Raw genomic sequence first — 11,193 nt, 5'->3', positions numbered from 1 at the left:
GGGGGGGGGGGGGGGTGTCTGGGGCTCCTCCTACAGAAAATGTGGAATACAGTAAATGTGATTTCCTGCATTTTGGTGTATTTTAATTGGTTGTTAAACATCTACGTTTACCTAAACACTCCACTTGTGTCAAGCATCCTGCCGCCCCCCCAATTATTCCGAGTCCAACACTGTCCCTGCTCGTTGTTGTCTGACTCCACATGTGAAACCTCCAGGCACAAGTGGGCTCCTGCCTGCGTAGGACTACCTGGTTAGCTTGGCACTCACCCCCACCACTCTTAGGAGAGGAGATTTTTTTTAAGGGTAGAAGTGGAAATGCTACTTGAAGGGGTAGATTGTATGTTTGTAAGTGGCTGTTGTGTTTAAAATTAATGTTTGTGTAATTATTTTCAGTTTACATAGCCAATATAAGTTTAATTTGTTCAAGGCAGTCATATTTGTTCATAACTTTATTATTAGTAAGCCTGAGAGTTACCAGATCCGAGCAAACAGTTACCAGAAACTGCCCTGTCAAAATAAGGGAGTTCCTGGATCCTGTTCTGGCAGGATCTGGCTCAAAGTAAGCACTGTATGTATGTATTCATTTATTTCTTTTACAAATTCTTATAGAAGGTAAAAACATCTTAAAATACACTCTGAAAAAAAGACATGTCAGACGTTGTTAGCGTCATGGTAGTCTTGCTAAAGGTTTGACTCATTTCATCATTTGGGTATTTTTTGATTAGTGAAGTGAAACGGGTGTTAACAGACCACATTTTATTTTTGTTTTCACACTGATTACCATGATTCTCTGGTGTTTTGTTAAACCCAAAGTGCAGACTGACGTGGGGAACTCAAAGGATACAATAATATTTATTAAATAAAAAGGCTGGTGTGGCATCAAAAACTTATGTGGGTTATGAACAAAAGACATGGAGGAAAACAGAGCATGACACCTTGAGAGGACAATCCATGGACAGGGGAACAACAAAGAGACGCAGAGTATATAGTGACAACTAATGAGGAAATAATTACAAATACCTGGGGTGCTTAGAATTTGAGACAGGAGTTGACAACAAGGAGGGAGAACACTGGGGTGGGCAGGAAAACACAATGACCACAAAACACAACCCACAGATCCTCTCACTGCTGGGACTGTGTCAACCATTTCATAAAGTGAAACTCATGTATTACAAATATTCATTACACATCGAGTGAACCCTTTATTTCTTGTCATTTTGATGATTATGTTTTACAAATAATGAAACACCAAAACTCATTGTCTCAGATAATTAGAATATTGTGATTAGGTTCAGTATTGTAAACTCCTGGTGTCACATGCTAATCAGCTGATTAACTCCTAGACATGAGTTACAAATGTCACATTCCTCAAGTCCAACCACTCCAGAACCAGTGACAGCGTCATAAGAGTCTTACCTGGGATGAGGAGAAGAACTACGGGACTGTTACTCAGTGGTCCAATGTCCTATTTTCAGATGAAAGTAGAGTTGCATTTGGGCCCAAAATATTCAATCCGACCCGGCCCCAGCCCACAGTCATAATTTCCGAACCCCACCCGACCCGAAGAATTAACAATAATTACAGGTCCAAACTTGGAAAAATAAACAAAAAACTAAATTTTTAATTAATTATTACCGGTCAGGGATGTGCAGCTGGATAAAAGGGGCAGAAGATCAGAGCTGAGGGGGTGTTTGTGCTTTCATGATCGTAAAAGAGCATTTAAACCCTGTTTCTGCCTGCATTCTGCATTATTCAGACACGGACCCTGCTTTGACACGTCTGCTTTGAGATCTCACTTGTTTGGGTGGTTGGCCGTGCGCGTCCACTGAGTGCAGCGGCTGAATGAACGTCCATTTGGGCGATGGATCGCTGCCTGGCAGTACAGTCCCATCGGAAGCTTAGCTGAACGTTTTACCTCTTTCAAGTCCGGTCAGCTCGCGGTGAAATATAGATATAATATAACATAATAATAACATATATAATAACAAGTACAAACGCTAACAACTACAGAGGTTAACAGCTACAGATGTTTACAGCTACAGACGCTATATACGCTAATAATATATAATAATTGGCCAGACTCAGGCACCTGTGACTGCTGCACAACTAGCTGACACTGTTCCTGTCGAAGATGACAGACAACTCGCATGAGGCCGGTGAATGTATGGCAGGCCATCTTATCATATAATTGGATTGTGACTGATCCTGACCCAATCAAAAGCCCGACACCAACCCGGCCCGCCCATCCAGCACAATATCATGGCCCGGCCTGCCCCAAATTTAGGTCAGGTGGGGTCGGGCTTAAGGCTCGGGTTAGAAATGACAGCTCTAGATTAAAGTACATTTTCATGTCATTTGGAAATCAAGGTCCCAGAGTCTGGAGGAATATTGGAGAGGTCCAGAATCCATGTTGCTTGAAGTCCAGAGTGAAGTTTCCACAGTTGGTGATAGTTTGGATCCATGTCCTCTGCTGGTGCTGTTCCACTGAGTTTTCTGAATTCCATAGTCAATGCAGCATCTACCAGGACATTTAGAGCACTTCATGCGTCCTTCTGCATGTTTTTTATTTTTTTAATGAATTTATTGGTGGGCCGGTCTGAAGTCACCCACGGGCAGGAAGTGGCCTGCAGGCTGCCAGTTGAATAGCCCTGGCTTATATGGTTCACGGAATGATGCATAACCACAGTATTTCCTGGCAAGGCAAAAGCATACTGTATATGCCATTTGGTCTAACTCTGTGACATACTTTGATAAAAAATTGTGCTCATACTATATAAATATCTATTTTTTGATCAAATGTGCACGCTTATTCAAGGCTCCCAGAGGTGACGTGAACATATACACCAGATGTATTATCTTTCATCAAACCTATTTGATGCACAATGTGTGAAACAAATATATTTTCTGCTATGAGGTTGAGGTCATTATCTGACAGATCTTGATGGCTTCTTGTGTCAGTAGCTGGTCCTCAAATACATCGTAAGATTCAAATCACTTTAACACAGGATAGAGCACACATACAGACTCATAGTCGTGTATAAACACACTCATAGACTCATTTCTACCATTGCAGTGCATTTCCAACTTCTAATTTTATTCAGGAACAACGTTTCAGAGTTGTGACACAAATAACAAAATGTTATGTAAACTTCTATGTCATTGTATAATTTTTGAACCAACGATCCTGACATTTCTTTAACAGTCGGAGACGTCCTGAGAAGGCCAACGGCGTGCACATACAACTAACAGTAGCGTTGTTCTGCCTCCACCTGGGTTTCCTGGCCTGCAGTTTCTGGGTTCAGCTTCCAAACGGGATGGACAACAGCTGGGTTTGCTATGGTCTGGGTCTGTTTTTACACTGGTCTCTAGTGGCCACCTTCACCTGGGTAGCTCTGGAAGGATTCCATCTTTACCTACTCCTTGTTCGAGTCTTCAACATTTATGTGCGAAGATACCTGCTCAAACTCGGTATTGTGGGATGGGGTGAGTTCTAATGTTCATGGATATGTATTTATGTCAAATGAAGTCAATAATTATATTTATACAAACATTTGTTGTTAAAGATATTTAGTTGTTTTCCTTGCCGTGCAATATGTAAGAGAAGCTTGAGGTCATTGACTAAATCGTTCCAGATATGCAATAATTTATCAAGTGATTTCCAGTTTGTTTTAAAAGTATTCTTCTACTTGGATGCACTGATTTAACTGTTTTTATTTTCACCAGGTCTTCCTTCCCTGGTTGCCATAATTTGTGGAATTTCAGGTGCTTATGGCAAATATAGTCTGAAACTAAGAAATTCCAACATAACAACACAAATGTAAGAAACTATCGCAGTTTTACATGTGGAGACAAAAGTTCTTTGAAATTTAAAGAACATATTTGAAGTTGTCACTGTATCACTGATTTTTGTGGGGAGTATGAGAACTATATATGTTCAGAAATCCATCCATCCATCCATTTTCTTTACCCATTTATTCCATTTTGGGTCACGGGGGTTGCCGGTGCCCATGTCCAGCAATCACTGTGCGAGGGGCAGGGTACACCCTGGACGGGTCGCAAGTCCATCACAGTGACACATAGAGACAAACGAGACAAACAACCATTCACTCTCTCACTCACACCTAGGGACAATTCAGAGTTACCAATCAGCCTAACATGCATGTTTTTGGTCTGTGGGAGGAAACCGGAGTACCCGGAGAAAACTGTTCAGAAATCTTTTTCCTTTAAATAATTTAGAACAACATTGTATCTGTTTGCCCTGAGATATCTATATGGCTGCCATATTGTTGTTGTTTTTTTTTTTTAACACAACAGCAGTCTGAAAAAAATGTTTTTTATCAATATCTTGTCTTCTCAGTAACCCGGAGCTTTGATTTTAACAGCAAAACCACCATTTTCAGGGTCAAGAAATCCATTTATATTAAAAAAAATGAATAAGTACGATTTGACCACCCAAAAACTCTCTTCTTTTTTTTTTTTACAATCTAAACTTGGTTATCATGGTCGTTGTTACTCTCAGGCATGACATATTTTGTCCCCATGGTGCTTTCACTTAGTGCCACACTGAAAGAGGTTGGTAAAAGACAAGTTTTATTAAACTGTCCGACAGAAATACCGTAAGCTTAGTTGTCATCACAGTCATCATCGTCACTGTCACGTTTGACACCCTGTGAATGCTCGTCATGTTCATACTCAGCGCCGCCTTGACAGCGATCAGTACAGGCTAAGCTTTTTGATCTGCAGGAATATCTGACAAGAAGTACCTGTTTTGCAGTGAAGTCAAACCATCTCAGTGATGATGTTTAGAGCTGGAAGCACATTTGCCTTGTAGAGAGCAGGATACACAAATATAACTAGAGCAAGCAATCAGTATATCTTCTTTCACTTCTGCCTCTGTTGAAAGCATCTGCAGAGAACTGATGGTATCGGTCTGCCTTCTTGTACACTTGCAGCCAGGTTTCCTTTGCCCATTAAAAAAAACAGTGTTGTCTGACCAAAACATGTAATACTAGCACCTAAAGCCAGTGTCTCCTTGAACTGGAACCGCTGATGACAAGTTGGTTAGTTAGCAGAATTAACAAGAAAATTTCCCCAAAAAAATTTGTGGAGGTTTGGGCGACGTACTGTTGTGCACTAGAGGTTTTGTATTTGATCAGCTCAGTCAATGGGATGTGTTTGATGTTTGTTCCATTTCTGAGCTGATAATGGACTGAGGCTCTCCTTTGTCTTTCTTATTCATTCAACCTTTATTTATACAGGCTAATGCCATTGAGCCTCGGGGACTCATTTACATCCTGGTAGCACTCTTCAGAAGTTATCCCTAACCCTGTTAAATGTGAGAAAAACAATCATATTTCTGTGTGAAGGACATCAGTCTGTCACTGAAGCATTTACTGTGAACTTCACTTGTCTCTACAGTAGTTGGGGTTTTTTCTCGTCTTCTGCACAAGAATGATCTCATCAACCAGGGCTACCTTGTGACTTGGAGTGAACTTGTTTGAGACCTTGTGAATTGTGTTGAAGAGTCAGATAATAATGGACCTGTTTTATGACTATCTCAGGCAATCAAATAAAGAAATCAGAATAAGCTTTTTTATTATCCTTGCATGGAGATACGACGAGAACATGTACGTACAGTCGTCCGGAAGATGGACGGAGTGCACGAAGCTGCTGCTATAAGCACGGCCATCTTATCTTTAATCAGAATAATACTTGTCAAAATAAATAATACGATCATAATCAAAGCTCTGGTTTATGCAAAAAACAATAAATTATGAATTGCTTTATTTATGGCAGCCATTTTGAAAATTCTAGATTTGACTGAGAAAAAATGGCTAGATTGTTTCTGTGACTATACGGTAACATTTTGAAAATGTCTAGTTTACATACTCCCCATAAATGCCCAACATATTTAAAATCCAAATATAGCAGACCTGACTATCATTTATGATTCTTTGTTTCTCAATTCTGAGCAGATGCTGGTTGAGCAGTGAGTTCCAGTACAGGCATTTGGTCAGCTACATTACAGTGAGCTTCCTTTGCCTCGTGGTACTGTATAATTCCTGCATGCTGGCGCTGGTTGTGTTTAAGCTCTGGAGGATAAGAGGTGGTAGAGAAGGATATGAATGCAGCAGCAACTGGAAGAAGATGACAAAGGAAAAATGGACCAGGTTGTGGAAGGACTGTGCCACAGTTCTGGGCCTCAGCTGTGTGCTGGGCTTACCGTGGGGATTAGCTAGCGTCACATACATTACTTTAGCTGGGATCTACGTGTTCACAATATTCAACTCCCTGCAAGGTCAGTCTGCGTGACCACAAAATGGTATGCATTAAACCATTATGACCTACTTGAGATATTCAGTGTGTGTTTTCTATTCTCAGGTTTTTTCATGTTTCTATGGTCTGTGGCTTTGTCCTGCAAGTCTCAAAAAGAGCAAAACTCATCATCAGACAGAGACTCGTCGACCCAGAAAATGATGACAACCAGTTGTTGATAACTGATAACTGTGAGAAAGAAAAATGCATTGCCTATATTAGGTATTGACTGACCTTCAAACTAGATTTGTTTCCTTTTAAACAAACTTAAGCACGGTATATGTCTGATAATACTGTTTGCTATTTCCTTTTTCTGAAACTTTTCTATAAAAATCATGAGCTAGAAATAATTTATTCTCCTGAAGTATTTATTGTTTGTATAGTTTAGATTTTGAGAGATCGTTGAGCAGAAACTTTTTTTTTTTTATTTCAACTGAATTTAATTAAAGAAAAAGATTATTTAAAAAAGCTGGTGTGCCATATCTGAAGTCTTTATACTGTAAGACAGTTTTGGTTGTGCAGGATAGCGTTGAAATATAAAACCTCCAACAAGTTCACAGCAAAGGTTTTGCTGTAATCTGGGAAATTTTGTGTAAATTAGTCAATTGTGTGTCTTAAAAAAGGGTTTTACTTTCGTTATTGCTCATCAATCACTGATAAACTGTGTCAAAAGCCCCAAAGTCTAAAGATTGTTAAGATAGATCAAAGTTAAATCATGTTAAAACAGCACAAACCTGGCGCACTTTGACGACTGGCTCATCAGCCTTTTTAGGCTTCCAAGGGCAACCATTTTGGAACTGTGCTTGGAGCTGGTCTTGGAGTGTGACACACCGAGGAGCCATGCACTGCCCGTACACATACAGCTGCTGACCACACTGGGGTTCCTAGCAACAGGAGTGGTTTTTTTTTTCATAATTTCTGTGGGTGTGAGATGCTTTGACCCCACAGCATTTATAGCTTTGCATATATTGTCCCACTCACTCCTCTTGCACTTGGCACAAATGCCAGATGACAGCATGCCAAACACAATGTTTTTACCCACTGCTACCTCATTTAGAAGCATCTTCAACTCACATTCCATAAAGTTCCTCTTTTTCTTGTGTGGAGACATGATTTTTTTTTTACATATATTTGCATATTTAAATGGAGACGTGTCAAGGGAGGACTCGGGTATTCCCTCATCTGTGCTCAATTCCATGTTGATTGGGATGTACAAAGGAAGTGTACTTAGATTCATGCATACGCACACTTTCATTCATCTGGATTTATGTGTGCGTATTCTGTTTCCTCAATTTCAACCAATGCCAAGTTTCAGTTGGAAATCCACGCAAGTCTTTGTACATGAGGCCCTGGGTGTTTTAACCCTGAGCAACCAGAGGCCTCCGTCTGGTACAGAACCAGCCAACTCACACTGAATCCCGTTAGCTCCGTAGTAAGACCTTACCCCTTAATTGTTAAATCCATTATTTTGTTTGAATGAAGTCTCACCTGATCGATTTGGAATCAAAGTCCATTGTATCCCAGCGGTGGCAATCACGAACCCATGCGATCAACTCTGCTACTCTTCTCTCTGCAAATCTACGATCGAGGCTGAGGGCTGGACATTTTTCCATTCAAGGTTGATCAGACGTCTGACCCGAGGTTCAAATGATCACACGAGGGAACCTGCTCCCGCAGGACCAAATTGTTGTAGAAAAAACGGATTCATAAATGATCAGGTGTATGCCAAAGTACATGCTATGACATTAAATGACGACAAACTATCAGAGCAGATTTGAGTGTTATGGTCAAGTCATGGGTGAGAATAAAGATGGGATTACGACTTTAATGGAGACACATATTTCTCTGCAAATTAGAATGCCTTACTTTAAAACCTCAGCCTGTCGTATCTGTGTGTTTTTGTTTTGATTATTCAGTGATTCTTTGAGTTTATTTGTTGGGTTCTTTGAGATATTTTGTTGGTGAGCGTCTGTTATTTTTATGTTCCCTGTTAGTTTACATTCTTATCCATTTGTGTTTCTTTATATTAAGATCACTCCTTGTGTGGTCCATGTTTCAGTCTTTGCAGTGTCATGTCCATTCTGCCCTCAGCCAGCTCTGTGTTCAGTCAGCCTGCCACTCACACCTGATCTTAGTCTATAATCACTCGTGCTGCCACTTTCCACTCACCCTCTGTCCTATTTAAAGGGTCTCTTGTCTCCACGTCACCATCGGTTCATTGTTTGGTTTCCTGACACATGTCATGGTCCTCCCTCTCATGATCCCATGTATTTTTATAAGTTGTTGCTTCCATGTCAGATTTTTTGTTTGTTTGTTTTCATTTATTAAATAAATACATTTTCTTTATTTTGAGCTTCTTGTGTCTGTCTGCATCTGGGTCCAGTTCCCGCTACAATCGTAGCGACAGGACACATCCTGTAATCATTTCAACTAAACATAGATTTAACATTATGTAAAATTATTTAGGAAGCAGTCATAGTAGAATTATTTTTGTTTGTTTTTTGTTTTCTTTTTGTTTTTAACGATGCATTCACACCAGCCCTGTTTAGTCCGCTTTAATCGAACTCTAGCTCGTTTTCCTAGAAAGTCCGGTTCGTTTAGGGAGGTGTGAACGCGCCATCGAACTCTGTCATGGAACAAAAAGGCGAACTCTGGCCCGGGTTAAAACCTAGGTCTCGGTCCGGTAGAAGCGAACTCCAGAGCGGTTCGAGTACAGTGTGAATGTAAACAGACCGAGCCCCGCTCCGCAGGGTAAACAAACACGCATTTCTCTGACCTTATATGGAGCCGTCAGCTGCCTTGTGTGAAAAAACAATATTCTCCATGGTCTTCTGTCTCATCTTCTGCTCAAGCTAAGTCCATTTTTGAAAAATGACAAAATATAACTCCTAAAACTGCTAAAACTTGATGCCACTTCGTTTTTATTTTTATTTACAGAAGAAGAAGAAGAAGACGTGTCTTCAGAGGTTTTTGTGTCGTTTCTTTCAGTAGTTCTTGGTGCAGCGCCCCCACAGGCGAGCGGGGGAATAGGTTGGTTCAACAGGTTGACTCGACTGCACAGTGCAGTGTGAATGCAAACTCACCAGCTCAAATGTAAACAAAATGTCATGAATATTGGTCCCGAACCAAACCGAGTCTACCGGACTATCTGGTGTGAAAACGACCTAAGACAATCTAATTTATCATGTCACATATTATATTACATTTTTTTTGTTCAAAATTTGTGTTTTAATTCTAGGATGCTGTATTTTTTTTATTTATTTTGCTCAAGTTTAAATTGTACCATCAGAGTTTAATCCAGGTCCATCCTAACTGACATCTGTAGCTTACAAATATTAAATCCACCTGAAGTGACGTTTCTTGAAACTTCATTTTGGTCCAACTTGTAGTGTTTGCTCAAACCAATCTGGACAAAATAAAATTCTTTTGGGTCACAGATTGTGACACCAGCCATAAAATATTTTTATTTTAATGATACTTTCACTCCAGTTTCCTCCCACAGACCAAAAAGACATGTTAGGCTGATTGGTAACTCTAAATTGTCCCTAGGTGTGAGTGAGAGAGTGAATGTTTGTTTGTCTCATTTGTCTCTTTGTGTCCCTGTGATGGACTTGTGATCCGTCCAGGGTGTACCCCGTCCCTCGCACAGTGATTGCTGGACATGGACACCGGCGACCCCCGTGACCCAAAATGGAAGAAGCGGGTAAATGGATGGATGGATGATACTTTCAATAGCTTAATAAAAGTCTGTCTTTATTGTCAGTCACAGCATCGTAGTCATTCTTAAAGTAGAATGTTTTGATTTGGCATTCACTCCAATCATCACTCCGATCATCTGGCAATGAGCCTTGGACACGGGGTGCCAGCAGTAATTCCCCATTGATCAGATCTTGAAGCTGGATCTCATCTTATGACACTACAGAGGAAGTTATTAGAGCATATGTGCTAAAGAGGGCACAGAACATGAGCCGTCAATCATTTACTCAAATTAGCAGCACAGTTTAAACCAGGTATTACAGAGGTGTGTTGGGTGAAGGCCAGTTGTTAGAGAGAAGAAGCTTCAGTCACATGTGAGGATCATAACTCAGCCACCTGAGCACCACCATCACTGCCTGGTTCCTCAGGCAGCTGCAATCCAGCTCTGGAAATTTTTCCACTTTTATTGCCTTTTGTAACCTCCAGCAGAGTGTTCAACATTAGATAGTGATATTAAATCACTGGAACAAAGTGACTCTAGGAACTATTGCTTTAGAAGAAATATTTATACATACAATCTCCAACAGTGGATATTTAAAATTAATTCTGGGTTTTAGAGAGAGCTGATCCTGGATCTGGAACCATTCATTCAATCTTTATTTATACAGTTTAGTTTTAATAAGTCACAAGAACTCATTTTCAAGAGAGACCTATTTTAGACAAACCACAGATAAGGTACACACAGCAGAAAATAAAGAAATAATAAATAAAATAAAGCAATATGGAAATGCAAACATTGTAATACTGTATTATTCTGACAGTTTACAATGACTTAAAGTAATCAAAGGATTTTAAGGGTTATTAATATAGTAAAATGATATTGAATGTATCAGAAAACAGATCAATAAATAATATATTTCCAGTAGTGACTCAACAAGACATTTTGACATTTTATCAATAAATTAAAATATTTTTGATGTAAAACGTTGAGGACTGACTTTGCTCTTTTTGAAAGGATGAATTTCACAATTAATAATTTTCTGGGCAATCATCAAACTGCATCAGTCCTGTGATCAGCATTCAGACTGTTTTAAATCGCTGAGGTTGTAGCTTGAGGCAGCCGCAGATCAGACTAGTTTAGAAATCAGGAACAGCATCATCAGCTGACTGCTTTCTTCCTCT

General features: G+C 39.9%; 1 protein-coding gene across 1 annotated transcript in view; it reads left to right on the top strand.

Annotated features, from left to right (window-relative positions):
* LOC119426633 (adhesion G protein-coupled receptor G3) overlaps nt 1–6,525 on the top strand; it is an 11,929-nt gene extending 5,404 nt beyond the window's left edge. Inside the window, exons 9-12 of the mRNA XM_037694208.1 lie at nt 3,203–3,483; nt 3,724–3,817; nt 5,976–6,298; nt 6,382–6,525. Coding sequence (XP_037550136.1) covers nt 3,203–3,483; nt 3,724–3,817; nt 5,976–6,298; nt 6,382–6,494 — 811 coding nt within the window. The 3' untranslated portion in view covers nt 6,495–6,525. The remainder of the gene's footprint in view (nt 1–3,202; nt 3,484–3,723; nt 3,818–5,975; nt 6,299–6,381) is intronic.
* Nucleotides 6,526–11,193: the final 4,668 nt, after the last annotated feature.

This window comes from Nematolebias whitei, chromosome 2 (genome assembly GCF_014905685.2).
Source record: "Nematolebias whitei isolate Nwh7 chromosome 2, NemWhi1, whole genome shotgun sequence".
In the NCBI taxonomy this organism is placed as follows: domain Eukaryota; kingdom Metazoa; phylum Chordata; class Actinopteri; order Cyprinodontiformes; family Rivulidae; genus Nematolebias; species Nematolebias whitei.
This window is presented reverse-complemented; position numbering and strand designations above follow the sequence as displayed.